This window comes from Mytilus californianus, unplaced genomic scaffold (genome assembly GCF_021869535.1).
Source record: "Mytilus californianus isolate M0D057914Y unplaced genomic scaffold, xbMytCali1.0.p SCAF_9, whole genome shotgun sequence".
Classification (NCBI taxonomy): domain Eukaryota; kingdom Metazoa; phylum Mollusca; class Bivalvia; order Mytilida; family Mytilidae; genus Mytilus; species Mytilus californianus.
In genome coordinates, this window is record NW_026262745.1 from 61008971 (window position 1) to 61030746 (window position 21776).

The window sequence follows — 21776 nt, forward strand, 5'->3', positions numbered from 1 at the left end:
TTATTGTAATAGGCCAAATAATTGAGGAATATGTCAAGCGAGGTCTTTAGGGATTAATGATATGGTTTTAAAACTGTTTATATAAAATGGATATGGAGTTGAAGTTATACATGATCTTCCCATTGGTGCTTTTTCCGTGAAATATTTGGCGTCATAAAGAAAATATCTTCATGTCACAATGTCCTATGACACAAGGTCAACATGTACAGTGACAGTTCATTCATAAAATCGAAATTGGAAACTTGTCTATCTTAACCTGTACTTATCTCTCTGCGCCTGGGATATTTTAGCATCAACCCTGTAATGTCATTTAAGTGTGATCATTTTTGATTGATTGATTGATTGATTGATTGTTGTTTGTTTTATGCACCAGTAGCAAATACTTTTGTATACTTATTGAGGATGTTCGCTACTCTGTTTCAAAATAACAAGCTTTTTAAAACACTGTTATAAATTGGTAGTATATAAATAAAGGAACTATAAAAGCAGAAAAAAATGAAGGGCCTGTGTGCTTGTTTTCGAGATATAAGCAATTGAAAATTTGGCGGGAAATGATTGTCTCTAGATTTTTCATACATTTAACATTGGCACCTTCTTTCTTTCAAAAACTATGAAAAAATAACAAGGATTTAATAAGATTTTCAAAGGTGGCATTTTAAACTATATGTAATCAAATAATGAAAAGAAAAGTAGGCGTTAGTGGGCAAATTTTTTTAATGGCAAGTACTACATGGATAAAGCCAGAGAATTCCGAATATCTGACAAAAAGTCAATAAAATGCTTTGCTGGGTGCAGCTTGATACGACCGCAGAGGTCGAACCCTGAACAGTTGGGGCAAGTATGGACACAACATTCAAGCTTGATACAGCTCTGAATTTGGATTGTGATTAAATATTTGACACAGCATAGGTTTCTGACACAGAAAGAATGTGGTCTAACTTGAATTTTTTTAATTTAACTATTATGGTCCAATGTCCAAAATCAAAATACAAGGTTAGATTCAGCATATCAAAGAACCCCATATATTCAATTTTTGTTGAAATCAAACAAAGTTTAATTTTGGACCCCAACTTGGACAAACTTGAAAACTGGGCCCATAATCAAAAATCTAAACACATGTTTAGATTCAGCATATCAAAGAACCCCAAGAATTCAATTTTTGTTCAAATCAAACTAAGTTTAATTTTGGACCCTTTGGACCTTAATGTAGACCAATTTAAAAAACAGGACCCAAAATTAAAAATCTATATACACGGTTAGATTTGGCATATCAAAGAACCCCAATAATTCAATTTTTGATGAAATCAAACGAAGTTTAATTTTGGACCCTTTTGACCTCAATATGAACCAATTTGATAGCGGGGTCCACAAATAAAAAATCTAAATACATGGTTAGATTCAGCATATCAAAGAACCCCATATATTCAATTTTTGTTCAAATCAAACTAAGTTTAATTTTGGACCCTTTGGACCTTAATGTAGACCAATTTGAAAACTGGACCCAAAATTAAAAATCTAAATACACGGTTAGATTCGGCATAACAAATAAATAAATGTGGTCAAAGAATTTACAAATCTAATGCGCCATACTGTGCAATTAAAGATTATTATACTTCTTGAAATTTTTCAATATTTGAAATTTGAAAAAAAAATAATATTTGAAGAATAATTCTTTTTAATTTCTGAAATCTGAAATGAGAAAAAATTGACCCCCCACAATTTCTTTTTACCCCCCCCCCCCCCCCCCCCTTTTTTCCCCCAAAAAATTCTTTCCCTCAAGATATGGTCATAATCTCAATTCAAATTTCCAATGGAGTTTGCAACCATAATTACCCATTTAAATTTACCATAGTGCTAACTTAATCTATTTTATAATAGAATTTAAAATATAGTGTCAAATCTTTCATATGGATTTTTTTGTAAAAAAAAAAAGATGCAACATTTGCAGATATTTTTACTGGTCTTCCTTTATAAATATGCATTTCTTTAAACATAATTTAAAAGCAGTGTAAGGGAAGTAACCAAAACATTGTATTTGGATTACCTCCCTTAAACTGTTTTAAATTATCTTAATTGTTCATTAACCATTACTTTATACATAATTTAAAAGCACTGTAAGGGAGGTTATTTCAATGAAAACCAATGTGTCTTCGGATGACGAAGACGACGCCGGACGTCGACGACAACGCCAACGTCATACCAATATATGACCGCAAAAAAATAAATAAAAACAAGAGTAGCGATCATCCTTAAGGACGAGAGTAAATTAACAATAATAGGTAGGGGTTCAACACAGGATAAAGATGAAGAATATTCAAAGCCACTGAAAAATGAAGGTATGTTTGGAAAAAGGGCAGAAATATTACACATACATAGGCCACCTACAAATCCCCCAAATAGTTATTGTGAAGGTTCATTAACATGCACAGAGCATGGCACTCTACATGCAACATCAGATTGAACATTCATATTCCAACAGGAAGTGGATGTGTATCTATACAATCCACAAAACCAAAAGGAGTCCTTTCTTAATCAAAAGGTTTACCGCCAGACAGGAGAATTCTGACCATATTTATATACCCCAGTCAATCATTCAGGTTTATAATCTATAAGAAAGTTACTGACATTTTTACTCTCCAATAAAAACAGTGCAAACATTTCTGAAAATTTACAGTGCATATAGATGTGACAGCAACCCATCAACACAAAATATCAAAACAAAAGACATTAATAAAGGATTGATCCTCATCTTTCAAAAATTATCAAACAATTTCTGAATGGTAAAAGACACATTTCTTTAAAAAGAATTTTTGATTTTTTCTATTGTGTACTAATTTTAGCACTAAATCATGCAAAGTATTCATGTGTCAACTTTGTGTTTTAAACCCCAAGATCTGTATAATGACAAAACATCTATCATAATGAAAGAACCTTAGTGAGTGCGCTCACATACCCCACATCCCCACATTGTCATTGGAGAAATAAAATAAGTGTAAGAAAAAAAAATTTTATCAGAAAAAAAAATTGAATCATAATTTCCTGTCAATATGCACATCTACATAGTATGTCCTTATTATCTACACAGTTTCATGAAATTCTGTTGTGTGGTTTGAGAGGAGTTGCGATGACAAAAGGTTGCGAGTATATTGGGCAAATAAGTTCAAAGGGGAGTAACTCCTGGGAAAAAAATTGAATCGTAATTTCCTGTCGATATGCACATCTACGTAGTATGTCCTTATTATCTGAAAAGGTTTCATGAAATTCTGTTGTGTGGTTTGAGAGGAGTTGTGATTACAAAAGGTTGCAGTAGTATATTGGGCAAATAAGTTCAAAGGGGCGTAACTCCTGGAAAAAAAATTGAATCTTAATTTCCTGTCGATATGCACATCTACGTAGTATGTCCTTATTATCTGAAAAGGTTTCATGAAATTTTTAGTGTGTGGTTTGAGAGGAGTTGCGATGACAAAAGGTTGCAGTAGTATATTGGGCAAATAAGTTCAAAGGGGGGTAACTCCTGGAAAAAAAATTGAATCGTAATTTCCTGTCGATATGCACATCTACGTAGTATGTCCTTATTATCTGAAAAGGTTTCATGAAATTATGTCGTGTGGTTTGAGAGAAGTTTCGATGACAAAAGGTTGCAGTAGTATATTGGGCAAATAAGTTCAAAGGGGCGTAACTCCTGAAAAAAAAATTGAATCATAATTTCCTGTCGATATGCACAACTACATAGTATGTCCTTATTATCTAAAAAGGTTTTGTGAAATTCTGTTGTGTGGTTTGAGAGAAGTTGTGATGACAAGAAACAGGACTGACGGACTGACAGACTGACGGACTGACGGACGGATAGACGGGTCAAAAACATTATACCCTCCGCAACTCGTTGCGTGGGGTATAATTATATGATAAAGTGTATATGATATGGCAGTTGTAATATCAAACACAGTATCAACCCTCAACCAATATAAACTAGAGCGCTTGTAGAGAATCATAACCTTTGGCAGGAAAATTGGCAGTCCTAATCAGTTAAGTTTGGAGTAAATAAACATCTGCTACAAGCAGGTTCAAACTCATAACCTTAGTGTTGACTGGTCAGTGATACTACAATTAAACTCCTTTGACCCCTAAGCCGCAGATGCCCATCATCTACAGAGGAAGAGGTACATTTGTCATTATCAAATTGTTTTGGAATCAGAGTTTAACCTGAATAAAAGAAAGTTATCATGGACTGTCCTAATTGGACCCTTTTTACTCATCTTCTATATTTATATTTTCTTCCATCTTTTGCGATAAAGAATAAAATAAGACATTCAAAACTCAAATTTATTTTTAACTTAAGCTTGTTGTTTACAATCAGTCAAACCCATTTCACCCTTTCTGCCAGGCCCAAATAACTCTATTGCAAAGCATAATTTTCCTACGCAACTGTGGTCATTAAAATGTAACCAAGGCTTAATTTGTCATGAATATGCGTCAAGCTTTGATAATAACAGTTAAAGTTTACAGTATATGAGTGTGCTTAAATTTAATTGGATAATTTTCAGTGCAAAAAAGCATGTCCCACCTTTTAACACGCATTTTGGCATGATATGATCAGAGAGAGGTTGTCAACTATGAGGGGCACGTCTGTGTTAACCTTCATATACAAAGATACCCTCCCTTTTCCTGTGTTAGAGGTATCATAAATTGTAGATAAGAGTATTTAATTACTAAATTGAATTTACCTTGAGAATTATCTCCCTTCTCATCTACTTCCTGTTTTTGCAGTGCTTGTTTCTTGCTTTTTATCAGAGCTTCCATTGACTCTTTCTCGTCTGCATTCAGATCCAACCCATTTTCTTTGACCATGACAACATTTTCTGCATCTTCCTGCTCAGTAGCTCCATCTGTTGCTTTTTTGTTTTTTCCTCCTCGTGTCTTTACTCTTTTTTTTCGAACAACTGAAAAATTAAGCATAATATGGGACTTATATGAATAGCATGGATGATGGTAGATTTAAGGGACCTCTGAGGGGAGGAAAGACCTTTTTCAGGATGTCCGAATTGGGTCTTAATTTTTGCGGGAAATCTATTTGGGCCCTTTATTTTCCCAGGAATTCCAGATTAACACCTATCGGAATCAGGAATTAATGATTAATTTTTTCGGGATATGGGAAAGAATGATTTATTTGATTTGAGAATTTGGGATGATACCCCCTCCTTCCACCCCTCACCTCTAGGTCATTACGATACATGTAGATTCTACCACTGCATCAAGTGTGATACAATATTCTTCCACTCGAGATAATAGAAAGTTTTATATTTAAAACACCTGGCTTGTTGAACTTTTAAAATAGAGCTGTTCCTTAAAAACATACATGGTACCCAAGGAAGGCACTTTCCTAAGGGGGTAACCACCTATAGAGGCAAATTTAGAATTTCAATTACATTTCCACTGAACTTGACACCCACCCATAGTAGAGATTTTATAGTGCCTTCCCTTGGTCCCATGTATGCTTTTATGGAACAGCCCATACTAAAAATATAACTGTCTCGAGTGTATTCCGGTGTACCAATGCATGACACAAAATTACTACTAAACATCTGTAAAGAAAAAAAAAATAAAATAAAATAACAGTCCTTTTAGTTTACTATTAAAACCAAATCACCAACATATCATATGCATGAAGAGACTTTAAATTAACTGATATCCAACATCATTAAGTGCCTTTTTTGCTATGACCAATAGCAACAAAGTAGTTCAAGCACAATTAATAATATCATCCCTAAAAGGGAACTTAGGTGTACAAACTGAACCAAGTTTCTCTTAACTAAAGGGTGTGAAACCCTGAAAAGGGTGTCTGTGGTTGTGTACAATATATCAGACATGCATTCTGAAAGAATGTGCTAGCAGGCTGATGATAAGGCTAAATTGTTGTCATGTCTTGATGTTTTTGACAATTGGATGTTGATGGCACTGGTCTTTGATTGTTTCTGTTGAATTCATTTAAAGCTTTTATAAACTTGGGTAATGTATAGCTAGACAAATTTTATAGGCACCTGTCTATTGTTGAAGACTGTACTTTACTCTCTAAATGGCTTTTAGTAATGTTTGTTGTAAAGTTACTGTCTAATATAATTGATGTATGTCCCACATCTACTTTTATTCATATGAACTATGGGCATAATATTGAAACTGTCAGTAAAAACATAGAATGTCTAAATGTTAACAGCTGGCAATGTTTGTTCTACATTTTTTAAAAACGCTTTGAACCAAAAAATGACTGTCAGCCCTAGTGTCAGTCATTTTTTTACCATTCATAACATGACCGATATCTATAGTCTTTTGCTACATTTATCTGGACCGACTCAGTGACTGTGATTTATACCTTTTGAACACAAGGTATTCTTTTGGGAACATTTAAGGACTAATTCTGGCACTAATTAACACAGCATTGTTCCAGGGCTCACACTACTTCAGAATTTTCTCTTTCTCTTTTTGATATTGAGAGGGAGAAGTGGTGAGATTTGAAAGAGAAGTGCTTGTTCGCTCGCGGCGCTACAATGTTTGGTTTTTACTATAATACATTCAGGGCCATATGTATCTTATTTTTTTTATATTGTTCAATTTGTACTTGGTATACAATTTAAGTAACTGTTCAAATTTAAAGTGTTTAATTTTATCATATCTTGTTGCACAATCATATGAGTCCTCTTTTCAGAAAAAACAATTAAATATCTGGCACTAATAGAAAAGATTTATTTTGATATCAAAAAGGAAAAGAAAGTTGTTATATCAATTAAAAAACTACTCTGTTATCATGTTCATGAAACTGAGTATTCCTCATTAAAAAGATATATTAATTTAACAGTTAAGCTCGGACATAATATAATTATATTAGTGTAATACTGTATAGCAGGTTATTTTCGCGGGTGTAAAATTTTGCAACAAAGTATACGAAAAATTTTGGCGGTTTTAATTTTGGTGGATTCTTTAATCTCAATTAAATATTTTGGCTGATACTGAAATGGTTGCAGTTAAAAAGTTGTAAAACTTGTAAAAACAAGGGTCCATTGTTATTGTTGAATGATTGTTATACCTGCATGACGTCTTATTTATTGATTATATTTTGATAAATTAATCAAAAGAATACCGGTACAGTTATTTGTCACAGGTGTACAAACATCTTGTAAATGTTACAGTTGATTAGTTACGAAATTGACTGGACCTTTGATGTACGAATGAGATTATAAAATTATCATGAGTGACTTGCAACTCTTATATAATTTGACACTAATTAATAAGGATAAAATATCTGACAGAGTACCTTACACTCTTATATTATTATTTATTTCATTATGTAACCAAGAAACTAATTAAGACCTGACAGCCAGTGAACAATGGCCTTTGGCTTTTATGTTGTTTAAATTAACATAAACCTTTATTGATCCGTCGAACTCGAAAAAAATAGATAGTACAAAACGCTTTAGCTATTATAAAGAATCGAACGTATGCATAAATTTTCGCGGGATTTATTTTCGCGATTTCCCCTGACCCACCAAAATAAGCGAAAATAAACACCCAGCGAAAATAACCCACTATACGGTAGTCCCAGAGTTGAGCAACTTTAACTTATAAATTGAAACAATGCATATACATGGAAATATATACATTAATCAAGAAGATCTAACCAAAAGTATGTTAATGCGTGTGGAATGCGTAATTTTTCCTTTTGGGATCAATTTTTGTCTGTCAGCAGTGCCATTCATGCGTCTGTAGTCATTATCGTAAAAATCCGGATTTCGGTCATAGCAGGTCCGTTTCCGAAGAAATCCCAACTCTGATCCGTAGTTGTACAATAATATGCCCAATAATTTAAATGGCGGAAAAATTTACAAAAAATAAACGATGTTTGACACACTATTTGGAAAGGAATATATGACGTTTTTAATGCAATACAAGGATAACAAATTTACTTCAGACAAATTTCATCAAGTTCTAATGAAGTAACAACTTATTTTTCCGAAAGTTAGAATGATTTGATGTACGCTCTCCGAGTAACAAGTACCAGAAGAGATAAATAAAATGCTTCGTTGAGCGCAGCCTGATATGACCGCAGAGGTCGAACCCTGAACAGTTGGGGCAAATTTGGACACAATATTCAAGCTTGATACTATCTGAATTTTGGATTGTGATCAAATTTTTGACATAATATAGGTTTCTGACACAAAATAAATGTGGTCAAAGATCTTACAAATCTATTGCGCAATACTGTGCAATTGAAGATTTCTTCTTGAAACTTTTCAAAAATTTGAAAAATTTGAAAAATTTTGAAAAAAAAATATGAATCCTTTAAAAAAATTTGAAACAAAAAATCCCCCCCCCCCCCCCCCAACTTATTGAAACCCCACTAAAAAACACAAGTTATTGTCTGGAAACTTGAAAAATGCTTCTTTTTGGCCCCTAATTCCTACATGTTTGGGACAATTAACCCCAAACTCAATCCCAGCCTTCCCTTTGTTATATGGAACCTTGTGGTACAATGTCTGAGAGATCCATACACTTACACACAAGTTATTGTCCGGAAACTAGAAAAATGCTTGTTTTTGGCCCCTTTTTGGCCCTTAATTCCTAAACTGTTTGCCCCATAACCCTTAAAATAAATCCCAACCTTCTACTTGTGGTATTAAACATTGTGGTACAATTTCAGAGCAATTGAAATACTTATACACAAGTTATTGTCCTGAAACTAGATAAATGCTTGTTTTGGGCCCCTAATTCCTAAACGGTTGGGACCATCATCCCCAAAATCAATCCCAACCTTCCTTTTGTGGTATTGTAACGAAATGTGGGTCCCCTGAAATGGAACTTGTTTCCCCTAAAATTGTGTGATGACGTTGTTTAAATCTTACCGATAATTGACTTTTCTTATTATATATTTCTTGTATAACTATGTTTAAACATTGATAACTCTAAAACTTTTTATCATTCTTGCCTATGTTTTTATAGGAACACCTGTGCATTGTGTACTTAAAATGACGTACAATGACGTCATTACCTATTTTGGTAATCACCAGTTCCGGTTTTGGTAATTTAGGTATTTTCCGAAATGGTAAATGGTAAACCAAATCGGTAAATTGGTTTACCTAAGTATAAATACGGCGGAGAATACAGATAAGTCTTCAGCACGATACTACCCTGGGCAAGTAACACACGTTATATTCCATGCTATTTTGATATACGTACAGATACCATGTACCAGACCAAGTAGTTAACCAGACAGCCAACACTATTACAATGTCAGAGGAGACGACGTCCGTATAATGTGGGTTTGTTAATTCCTTTCCAAGTTGCATTTAGAGAATAACTTCTCGAGAGAAACTTTATCTTTTTGCATTGAATTTGATTTACCATTTGCCGATTACCAAACTACAATTAGTAAACTTTCTGGGGATATTTTTTTTCCGCTATCCATTTTCTTTAATTCACGATAAAAGGTTAATAAAGTATTTATCTGTAAGTCTAAAATACTGTTAAGTTATTTAATATTTATATGTATTGTTGATATTTAATACATCTTAAAGTTAATACAAGTTGAGTTTTATTTAACGAGTCTGTTATTCTTACAAACATCGAGAGTTACCATACAAAAACCTATACTCCAATCTACACTTTTATATCAGAGTCATTACCTTACCAGAGGAACCAAACCTTACCAGTGTGTATTCAGAATACCAGAGTACCACATAGTACCACGATACCAGAGTACCACATAGTAACACGATACCAGAGTCCACGCTACCCAATAAGAGTCACCAGATATAACTTTTATTTTTTTATATACTCGTTCATTCTAACATAACACATTCTTATAGCAACGCACTAAGGGATAAACATTTATAGTTTAACACTAAGGCCCGACCGCTCGGTTTTCGTTACAGTGGTGGCAGCGGAGGCACGTACCTACATTTCAAGTTATATTCTTTAAATAAGTGTAATATTCAAGATAAGGAATAAATAAATATAAATAAAATGGATAGCGCGGAAAATAAATTTGAAACACCTAGGTTAACTGCCCAGGGTAGACCAGTGCTCCCCCGATCTCGGTCCTGTGAAATTTTCCATGATCTGACGCCGACCGGAGAGATAGGCATAAGAGTGAACCAAGATCAATGGCCCTCACAAGAGAATACGAATAGATACGAAAAGGATGGTATACATCATACTGACAATAGGCCATTGTCAGGGGATCTATCACCATCAAGGAAAGTGGCCATTGACCAAGCGAAAAACCCGGAAGTTTCAAATAGGGCAACGGTTGTGCATTTGAAAAAAAATGCAGCGCGTACGGTAAAACAGAATTTTGGTGAAGAGTCAAGGACTCTTTTGGACCATGCTGCCAGAGGGTCTAGGTATGGGTTTTGGAGTCAGAAAGCAAGGGATACTGCTGAGGGAGACTCCGGGAATACAAGACGAGGCGCGACGTCTTGTGAATCCGATGCCCGACGGGGTAGATAGGATTCGGGAGATTTACCTAGGACTTTGGACCGGGGCGTACCCCATAATCAGGGGGCAACGTACCAAGCATTACCTTTGACGTCCCGCGGACGATTCAGAGTGGGGGTTAACGGGACCGACCATGAACACCGTACTGATGAAATGACCAGTAATACAAATTATGCTGGCATTAGCAATGAACAAAATTTTGAGCGTGATTATGATTTAAACTTACAAAAATACAAAATATTACAAAAAGAAATCTGCACTTTATGATGGTGAAAGTAATTGGGAAGACTATTTAGTTCAGTTTGAATTAATTGAAGCAATTAACAAATGGTCTGACATAGAGAAAGCTTTAGAACTAGCTACTAGCTTAAGAGGTACCGCCCAAAGTATTTTAACCGATTTAAGACCAGAGATGCGGACCAATTTTATACAACTGACAGCCGCCTTAGCGTCTCGTTTTCAACCAGAAAACCAAGCAGAAATGTACAGGGCGCAAATGAAAAATAAAATACGCGGACGCACGGAACAAATACCTGAGTTAGGCCAAAACATAAAACATCTAGTAAGATTAGCGTATCCATCAGCTCCGATAGAGATTAAAGAACAATTAGCATGCGATTGTTTTATTGATTCCCTAAATGATGTTGACATGGAATGGGCTATTTTCAAGGCCAAAGCAAAAAGTATTAATAACGCTATTCAAATTGCTCTTGAATATGAAGCATTCCAAAATGACAGACGTAAACACGGCACTAAGCTAGTTTGTGCTGTAAATGAAAATGATAATTTTGATCTAAATAGGAAAACTTATTTGTCTGAACAAGTGGATGACATTTCAGGTCGTCTTGCAAAAATAGAAAATAATAGAAAAAAATAAGAAAACTTTTTCTTGTTACCATTGTGGGGTTTCCGGTAATTAAAAGGGAATGTCTCCTATTGAATAACCGATCCCAAAGGTTAGAAGGTAACAGAAATAAAAACTTAATTCCAAGAAAAATGGCAGACCAAATGTCTGGTCGGGGAAACTATTAGTGGCTGAAACTGAGGACCAAGTTTCAGCCGAAACTAAATATGATTTTGAAGAATCCAATAATTTTGAAAAATTGAATCAGATAAATATTTTCTGAAAGAATATATGTACATTTTGTAATTGTCACTGTTATGACATGAAATTGAATTGTTTGATTGGTCCACTGTTAGTGTCCTTAACTCATCCATGTATAATATCATGTCCAAGAGTGTAAAGCCAGTGTTGTCCAATGCACGTAGTGGTTTTCGCATGGCTAATGGAAGTGTAGTTATGTCGATGGGGACTGCTGAATTACCAACGCAGTCGGATAATAAAATTGTGTATCACCGTCTCATTGTTGCAGACATAGATATACTTGTACCAAGGATTATTTAGTTTGATTTTTAAAGATAAAAGTCCATATATATTGTATAAGGGAAAGAGTATTTTTTTCAAATTGACGTTTAATTTATTTCAGATTTTTATTAATATTGCTTACATTTATTGAATGTTTAAATATGTAACTTATTTTCAGGAAATTCAATTGTACAATTGTCTTTTATGAACATTCGTCCCGCTGAGAATATTTGATGGTACTCTATAAACATTCGTCAAAATACACAGAATAAGTTCTGATGTAAGAACATTCATCACGCGAAGAAGATGTGTTAGTGCTTTATGAACATTCGTCAAGTGAAAAAGATATATATGTCGGTGCTCTATAAACTAAAACATTCGTCAAAATAAACAGAACTTGTGTTTTATGAACAATCTTTATGAGAAGAAGCGATGTTGGTGCTATATGAACATTTACAAGACTAAAGGATCATAAAGAACAGTGCGGAATTCAAGCTTTTCGTGGAGACGTATATGAACAATGAACATTCCAAAGATTAATTAAATTTGATTAAATAATGTTTTATAATGTTGAATATGTATGTTAGAGAATATTTTAATGAATGATATTGGAGAACTTGTTTTAAATTTTAGGAAATGCCTATTCATGTTTGGGGACAAACATTATTTTTCAAAGGTGGGGAGAGTGTAACGAAATGTGGGTCCCCTGAAATGGAACTTGTTTCCCCTAAAATTGTGTGATGACGTTGTTTAAATCTTACCGATAATTGACTTTTCTTATTATATATTTCTTGTATAACTATGTTTAAACATTGATAACTCTAAAACTTTTTATCATTCTTGCCTATGTTTTTATAGGAACACCTGTGCATTGTGTACTTAAAATGACGTACAATGACGTCATTACCTATTTTGGTAATCACCAGTTCCGGTTTTGGTAATTTAGGTATTTTCCGAAATGGTAAATGGTAAACCAAATCGGTAAATTGGTTTACCTAAGTATAAATACGGCGGAGAATACAGATAAGTCTTCAGCACGATACTACCCTGGGCAAGTAACACACGTTATATTCCATGCTATTTTGATATACGTACAGATACCATGTACCAGACCAAGTAGTTAACCAGACAGCCAACACTATTACAATGTCAGAGGAGACGACGTCCGTATAATGTGGGTTTGTTAATTCCTTTCCAAGTTGCATTTAGAGAATAACTTCTCGAGAGAAACTTTATCTTTTTGCATTGAATTTGATTTACCATTTGCCGATTACCAAACTACAATTAGTAAACTTTCTGGGGATATTTTTTTTCCGCTATCCATTTTCTTTAATTCACGATAAAAGGTTAATAAAGTATTTATCTGTAAGTCTAAAATACTGTTAAGTTATTTAATATTTATATGTATTGTTGATATTTAATACATCTTAAAGTTAATACAAGTTGAGTTTTATTTAACGAGTCTGTTATTCTTACAAACATCGAGAGTTACCATACAAAAACCTATACTCCAATCTACACTTTTATATCAGAGTCATTACCTTACCAGAGGAACCAAACCTTACCAGTGTGTATTCAGAATACCAGAGTACCACATAGTACCACGATACCAGAGTACCACATAGTAACACGATACCAGAGTCCACGCTACCCAATAAGAGTCACCAGATATAACTTTTATTTTTTTATATACTCGTTCATTCTAACATAACACATTCTTATAGCAACGCACTAAGGGATAAACATTTATAGTTTAACACTAAGGCCCGACCGCTCGGTTTTCGTTACAGTATTGAACCTTTTAAAAAAATTTTTCATAGAGATCCATTCACTTAAACTAAAGTTATTGTCCGGAAACAAATGTGTCTTCGGACGACGACGCAGACGACGCAGACGACATCATACCATTATACTATCCCAAAAATGTTTTTGCGGTCGTATAAAAATTGTTTTTATGAAATAACATGCCAACAACTTTGAAATCAATGCTTTAACCTCTTTTCTGAAGAAAATAAATCGTTTATGCCTTGAATTTCTTTACTTTTAAATGATTTTTCATTGTCTTGGTAAAAATTGAATATTGCCGATGACGAAAGCGACTGAAAGAGAGTATCATAAACCACAGGGTGAATTGTTTTCGCTTTTGAGGGTCGGGCAAAGCGAAGTAAAGGACGGGAAAGCGACTTCTTCGCCCTGGTAGCGTGATCCCTGATTGTCCTTAACAGTCCTCAAAACAGACTTCAATGTTCCCAGTAACTGCCAGTCCTGTTTACAAAAAACTGTGGCCATCACATACATTTGTGAATAGTTATACTTGACCAGAAAATAATTCTACTTGGACAAACAGCTCTTTTTTCTTTTTCAGTGAAATGGGTAGTTCGGATGCAGATTGACACCTAAATGTCCGTACAAATTACAAACAAGAGGCATACTGGTACCCCACTCATTAGTCACAAATTACAAACAAGAGGCATACTGGTGCCCCACTCATTAGTCACAAATTACAAACAAGAGGCGTACAGGTACCCCACTCATTAGTCAAAATATCTGAAAACTGGAAGTGGTGGTCTGACAGCTCCAAAAAGTACTCTTAGATTACAGAATATGATTATTTAAAGCAAAGCTCCTGACCAAACATGAAGTAGTCTTGTTACCACTACTTAAGATATATGTTGGACAAACAGATGGACTACAATGATGCAAAACAGACCCTACTCCTAGAGTGGGGTATGAAAAATAAGTTTAAAACATATGAAAGAGGCATTCAACATCAGGGCCAAAGAGAAAAATAGAAAATGACATACAAGTAGTCCACAAAACAGGACACAGAAAACATTCACATTGAGTAACCTTAAACGTACCAAACATCATGGAGGACCCTGGTGTCCCCGTAGAGTAAGTACTTCATGTCTCACTAAAATCTTACCATTTGTTTCAGATGGTAGGTGATCTGTAAACCTCCATTTATGGAAAGAAAAATCCTCTCCCCCTGTAAACACAACATCCTTTTCCTGACCACTCCACTGTACAGTGAGTAACCTCCCCTTGTGTCCACGGTAACATGCTAACATCTGTTCTGTTTCAATGCTCCATACCTTAAACAAATAATGAATTATTATTTTTTAATTTTTTTTTTGTAAGAATGTGAAAGATGCTAATTATCCATAAATAGGATAATAGCAATTATGTAAAAAACAGGAATTCTGTAGAAAACTGAAAATATATAGACTGATAAGGTACTCCCATTTTCAAGGAACTGTAATGCAGAGCTATATAACTACAGGAACTGTGAGCAAAGCCCACAAAATTATACCCCAATTCTTGCAAAGTTCATGATTTACTAAGGGAAACCAAAACTAGAGGCTCTAAAGAGCCTGTGTCACTCACCTTGGTCTATGTGCATATTAAACAAAGGACACAGATGGATTCATGACAAAATTGTGTTTTGGTGATGGTGATGTGTTTGTAGATCTTACTTTACTAAACATTCTTGCTGCTTACAAATATCTCTATCTATATTGAACTTGGCCCAGTAGATACAGTGGAAAATATTTTGTAAAAATTTACAAAAATTTACAAAATTTATGAAAATTGTAAAAAATTGACTATAAAGGGCAATAACTCCTTAAGGGGTCAATTGACAATTTTGGTCAGGTTGACTTGATTGTAGATCTTACTTTGCTGAACATTATTGCTGTTTACAGTTTATCTCTATCTATAATAATATTCAAGATAATAACCAAAAGCTGCAAAATTTTCCTAAAATTACCAATTCAGGGGCAGCAACCCAACAACGTGTTGCCTGATTGGTCTGAAAATTTCAGGGCAGATAGATCTTGACCTAATGAACAATTTTCTACTGTCAGATTTGCTCTAAATTCTTTGGTTTCAGAGATATGAGCCAAAAACTGCATTTTACCTTATGTACTATTTTTTAGCCATGTCGGCCATCTTGGTTCGTGGGCGGGGTCATCGGACACATTTTTTAAACTAGATACCCTAATGATGATTGTGGACAAGTTTGGTTAAATTTGTCTTAGTAGTTTCAGAGGAGAAGATTTTTGTAAAAGATTACAAAAATTTACGAAAAATGGTTAAAAATTGAATATAAAGGGCAATAACTCCTTAAGGGGTCAACTGACCATTTTGGTCAAGTTGACTTGATTGTAGATCTTACTTTGCTGTACATTATTGCTGTTTACAGTTTATCTCTATCTATAATAATATTCAAAATACTAACCAATAAAATGCTTCGCTGGGGCGCAGCTTGATACGACCGCAGAGGTCGAACCCTGAACAGTTGGGGCAAGTATGGACACAACATTCAAGCTTGATACAGCTCTGAATTTGGATTGTTATTAAATATTTGACACAGCATAGGTTTCTGACATAGAAAGAATGAGGTCTAAGAACTTGAATTTTTTTAATTTACCTATTATGGTCCAATGTCCAAAATCAAAATACATGGTAAGATTCAGCATATCAAAGAACCCCATATATTCAACTTTTGTTAAAATCAAACAAAGTTTAATTTTGGACCCCAACTTGGACAAACTTGAAAACTGGGCCCATAATCAAAAATCTAAACACATGTTTAGATTCAGCATATCAAAGAACCCCAAGAATTCAATTTTTGCTAAAATCAAACTAAGTTTAATTTTGGACCCTTTGGACCTTAATGTAGACCAATTTAAAAAATGGGACTTAAAATTAAAAATCTAAATACACGGTTAGATTTGGAATATCAAAGAACCCCAATAATTCAATTTTTGATGAAATCAAACAAAGTTTAATTTTGGACCCTTTTGACCTCAATATGAACCAATTTGATAGCGGGGCCCACAAATGAAAAAATCTAAATACATGGTTAGATTCAGCATATCAAAGAACCCCATATATTCAATTTTTGTTGAAATCAAAAAAAGTTTAATTTTGGACCCCAACTTGGACCAACTTGAAAACTGGGCCAATAATAAAAAATCTAAACACATGTTTAGATTCAGCATATCAAAGAACCCCAAGAATTCAATTTTTGTTAAAATCAAACTAAGTTTAATTTTGGACCCTTTGGACCTCAATGAAGACCAATTTAAAAAACGGGACCCAAATTAAACATCTAAAACACGGTTAGATTTGGCATATCAAAGAACCCCAATAATTCAATTTTTGATGAAATCAAACAAAGTTTAATTTTGGACCCTTTTGACCTCAATATGAACCAATTTGATAGCGGGGCCTACAAATAAAAAATCTAAATACATGGTTAGATTCAGCATATCAAAGAACCTCATATATTCAATTTTTGTTGAAATCAAACAAAGTTTAATTTTGGACCCCAATTTGGACCAACTTGAAAACTGGGCCCATAATCAAAAATCTAAATACATGTTTAGATTCAGCATATCAAAGAACCCCATATATTCAATTTTTGTTGAAATCAAACAAAGTTTAAATACTGGACCCTATCTTGGACCAACTTGAAAACTGGGCCCATATTCAAAAATCTAAACACATGTTTAGATTCAGCATATCAAAGAACCCAAAGAATTCAATTTTTGTTAAAATCAAACTAAGTTTAATTTTGGACCCTTTGGACCTTAATGTAGACCAATTTAAAAAACAAGACCCAAAATTAAAAATCTAAATACACAGTTAGATTTGGAATATCAAAGAGCCCCAATAATTCAATTTTAGATGAAATCAAACAAAGTTTAATTTTGGACCCTTTTGACCTCAATATGAACCAATTTGATAACGGGGTCCAAAAATAAAAAATCTAAATACATGGTTAGATTCAGCATATCAAAGAACCCCATATATTCAATTTTTGTTGAAATCAAACAAAGTTTAATTTTGGACCCCAATTTGGACCAACTTGAAAACTGGGCCAAAAATCAAAAATCTAAATACATGTTTAGATTCAGCATATCAAAGAACCTCATATATTCAATTTTTGCTAAAATCAAACAAAGTTTAATTTTGGACCCTTTGGACCTTAATGTAGACGATTTTGAAAACTGGACCCAAAATTAAAAATCTAAATACACTGTTAGATTCGGCATAACAAATAAATAAATGTGATCAAAGATTTTACAAATCTAATGCGCCATACTGTGCAATTAAAGATAACTTCTTGAAATTTTTCAATATTTGAAATTTGGAAAAAAAATAATATTTGAAGAATAATTCTTTTTAATTTCTGAAATCTGAAATGAGAAAAAAATTGACCCCCCACAATTTCTTTTTATCCCCCCCCCCCCCCTTTTTCCCCCAAAAAAATTCTTTCCCTCAAGATATGGTTATAATCTCAATTCAAATTTCCAATGGAGTTGGCAACCATAATTACCCATTTAAATTTACCATAGTGCTAACTTAATCTATTTTATAATAGAATTTAAAATATAGTGTCAAATCTTTCATATGGATTTTTTTGTAAAAAAAAATGATGCAACATTTGCAGATATTTTTACTGGTCTTCCTTTATAAATATGCATTTCTTTAAACATAATTTAAGAGCAGTGTAAGGGAAGTAACCAAAAGGTATTTGGATTACCTCCCTTACACTGTTTTAAATTATCTTTATTGTTCATTAACCATTACTTTATACATAATTTAAAAGCAGTGTAAGGGAGATAATTTCAATGATGTATTTGATTTATCTCCCTTACACTGCTTTAAATTATGTTTTGTATTTGTATTTGTCCATTAACCAGGACAACCTTGTTTTTCCCCCTTTTTTGCCCCTTATTCCTAAACGGTTTGAGCCATAACCCCCCAAAGCAAATCCTAACCATCCCTTTGTGGTATGGAAACTTGTAGTATAATTTCAGAGAGATCCATACACCGTTCCACAGTTATTGTCTGGAAACTAGAAAATGCTTATTTTTGGCCCCTTTTTGACCCCTAATTCCTTAACTGTTGGTACCATAACCCCCAAAATCAATCCCAACCTTCCTTTTGTGGTATTTAACCTTATGGTAAAATTTCAAAAAGATCCATTCACTTAAACTAAAGTTAGAGTGCGAAAACCAATGTGTCTTCGGACGACGACGCTGGACGACGACGACGACGACGACGACGACGACGACGACGCCAACGTCATACCAATATACGACCACAAAATTTTTTTGCGGTCGTATAAAAACTGCAAAATTTTCTTAAAATTACCAATTTAGTGACAGCAACCCAACAACAGAATCTCCGATTCATCTGAAAATTTCAGGGCAGATAGATCTTGACCTGATAAACAATTTTACAACATGTCAGATTTGCTCTAAATGCTTTGGTTTCAGAGATATAAGCCAAAATCTACATTTTACCCCTATGTTCTATTTTTAGCCATGGCGGCCATCTTGTTTGGTTGACCGGATCACCGGACACATTTTTTAAACTAGATACCCCAATGATGATTGTGACCAAGTTTGGTTAAATTTGACCCAGTAGTTTCAGAGGAGAAGATTTTTGTAAAAGTTAACAGACAACGCCGGATGACGACGACGACGACGGACGACGGATGCAGAGTGATGAGAAAAGCTCACTTGGCCCTTCGGGCCAGGTGAGCTAAAAATAATTCAGAAAAAAAACTAAAAAAATATGCGTACAATGGCACTATATAATGTAAAGAATCTGAGAAGGTTTTATTTAAATTATGATTGGGGGTTAAGGAGGAGAAATAGAATACAAATATGTACTTTATTGTAAAGACATGTAAACCCTAAAAATTATGCAGATGCAAAAATGAAATTGAAGATGCAAAATTCAACATATAAGATTCTGTGAAGGTTTCTCCAAATTTTGTCAAGGGGTTCAAGAGCAGTTGCGGATACAAATGTTGGACTGAAGGATGAATGAACTAAGCTTCCCTATATACAGCCCACTTTAGAAAGCATGAAGTATAATAACAAATTGTACTACACCAGTACCGACTCAAGTTACTGTAAATTCAGAAATTATTGCGAGGTTTTTATTAATGCGAAAAAATGCAACTTGGTGACTATCGCAACATGAGGCTCTCAAGAGTCTGAATCACTCACCTGTAATTTTTTGCTTAAATCTTTCATCAATGATTATTTTTGCTTTTCAATATATATAAATGAATGGCTTAAAACTTCCATTGAAATGTTCTTTGTATCTGTCATATTTTCTTCAAAATCAAAGAAATGCATTTTACCCCTATGTTTCATTTTAGCCATAGTGGCTATGTTTCTTGACGTACAAGAAAATAAAATACAAAATTTATACTAGATACTCTGAAACTCATTCAGCCCAAGTTTGGCTGAAATTGATTCAGCAGTTTAAAAAAAGAAGATTTTTTAAAGTAAGCAAACTAAATGAACAAAATGTGAAAAAATGATTTTAAAGGGCAATAACTCCTTAAGGGGACATTTGACAATTTAGGTCATACAAACTTTTTTGTAGATCTTACTTTGCTGAACATTTTTGCTGTTTACAGTTTATCTTTATCATTAATAATATTCAAGATAATAACCAAAATCTGCAAAATTTCCTTAAAATTACCAATTAAGAGGCAGCATTCCAACAATGGGTTGTTAGATTCATCTGAAAATTTCAGGGCTGAAAGCCATTGGCCTAATAAACATTTTTACGTCCATCAGATTAGCTCTAAATGCTTTGCCTTTGGTTTTTGAGATATAAGCCAAAAATTGCATTTTACCCCTAATTTCTATTTTTAGCCATGGCGGCCATGTTATTTTACGAAACAGAAAATAAAACACAAACTTTATTCTAGATACCCTTAGAATCATTCAGCTTAAGTTTGGTTGGAATTGGTTCAGTAGTTTCAGAGGAGAAGATTTTTTAAAGTTAGAAAACATGATAAACAAATTGTGTAAAATTGTCCTTTAAGGGCAATAACTCCTTAAGGGGTCAATTGACAATTTTGATCATAGAACTTATTTGTAGATCTTACTTTGCTGAACATTTTTGCTGTTCACAGTTTATCTTTATCATTGATAATATTCAAGATAATAACCAATAAAATGCTTCGCTGGGGCGCAGCTTGATACGACGGCAGAGGTCGAACCCTGAACAGTTGGGGCAAGTATGGACACAACATTCAAGCTTGATACAGCTCTGAATTTGGATTGTTATTAAATATTTGACACAGCATAGGTTTCTGACACAGAAAAAATGTGGTCTAAGAACTTGAATTTTTTTAATTTACCTATTATGGTCCAATGTCCAAAATCAAAATACATGGTTAGATTCAGCATATCAAAGAACCCCATATTTTCAATTTTTGTTGAAATCAAACAAAAGTTTAATTTTGGACCCCAACTTGGACCAACTTGAAAACTGGGCCCATAATCAAAAATCTAAACACATGTTTAGATTCAGCATATCAAAGAACCACGAGAATTCAATTTTTGCTAAAATCAAACTAAGTTTAATTTTGGACCCTTTGGACCTTAATGTAGACCAATTTAAAAAACGGGACTTAAAATTAAAAATCTAAATACACGGTTAGATTTGGAATATCAAAGAACCCCAATAATTCAATTTTTGATGAAATCAAACAAAGTTTAATTCTGGACCCTTTTGACCTCAATATGAACCAATTTGATAGCGAGGCCCACAAATAAAAAATCTAAATTCATGGTTAGATTCAGCATATCAAAGAACCCCATATATTCAATTTTTGTTGAAATCAAAAAAAGTTTAATTTTGGACCCCAACTTGGACCAACTTGAAAACTGGGCCCATAATCAAAAATCTAAACACATGTTTAGATTCAGCATATCAAAGAACCCCGAGAATTCAATTTTTGTTAAAATCAAACTAAGTTTAATTTTGGACCCTTTGGACCTCAATGAAGACCAATTTAAAAAACGGGACCCAAATTAAAAATCTAAAAACATGGTTAGATTTGGCATATCAAAGAACCCCAATAATTCAATTTTTGATG

The 21776-nt window shown here is 33.7% G+C and overlaps 1 protein-coding gene and 2 long non-coding RNA genes across 3 annotated transcripts in view; 2 read left to right on the forward strand and 1 right to left on the reverse strand.

Annotated features, from left to right (window-relative positions):
* The window catches only part of LOC127716177 (gem-associated protein 5-like), a 265274-nt gene that overhangs the window by 168811 nt on the left and 74687 nt on the right, over nucleotides 1–21776 (reverse strand). Inside the window, exons 14-15 of the mRNA XM_052222302.1 lie at nucleotides 14778–14946; nucleotides 4725–4940 (exon numbers count right to left, since the gene is read on the reverse strand). Of these exons, the coding sequence (XP_052078262.1) occupies nucleotides 4725–4940; nucleotides 14778–14946 (385 nt within the window). The remainder of the gene's footprint in view (nucleotides 1–4724; nucleotides 4941–14777; nucleotides 14947–21776) is intronic.
* The window catches only part of LOC127716208 (uncharacterized), a 69545-nt gene that overhangs the window by 3583 nt on the left and 44186 nt on the right, over nucleotides 1–21776 (forward strand). The gene's annotated exons all lie outside the window — the stretch shown is intronic.
* Nucleotides 784–17035, forward strand: LOC127716212 (uncharacterized). The gene is made up of 2 exons (XR_007988811.1): nucleotides 784–932; nucleotides 16255–17035. It is a non-coding gene; the product is annotated as an uncharacterized LOC127716212 (long non-coding RNA).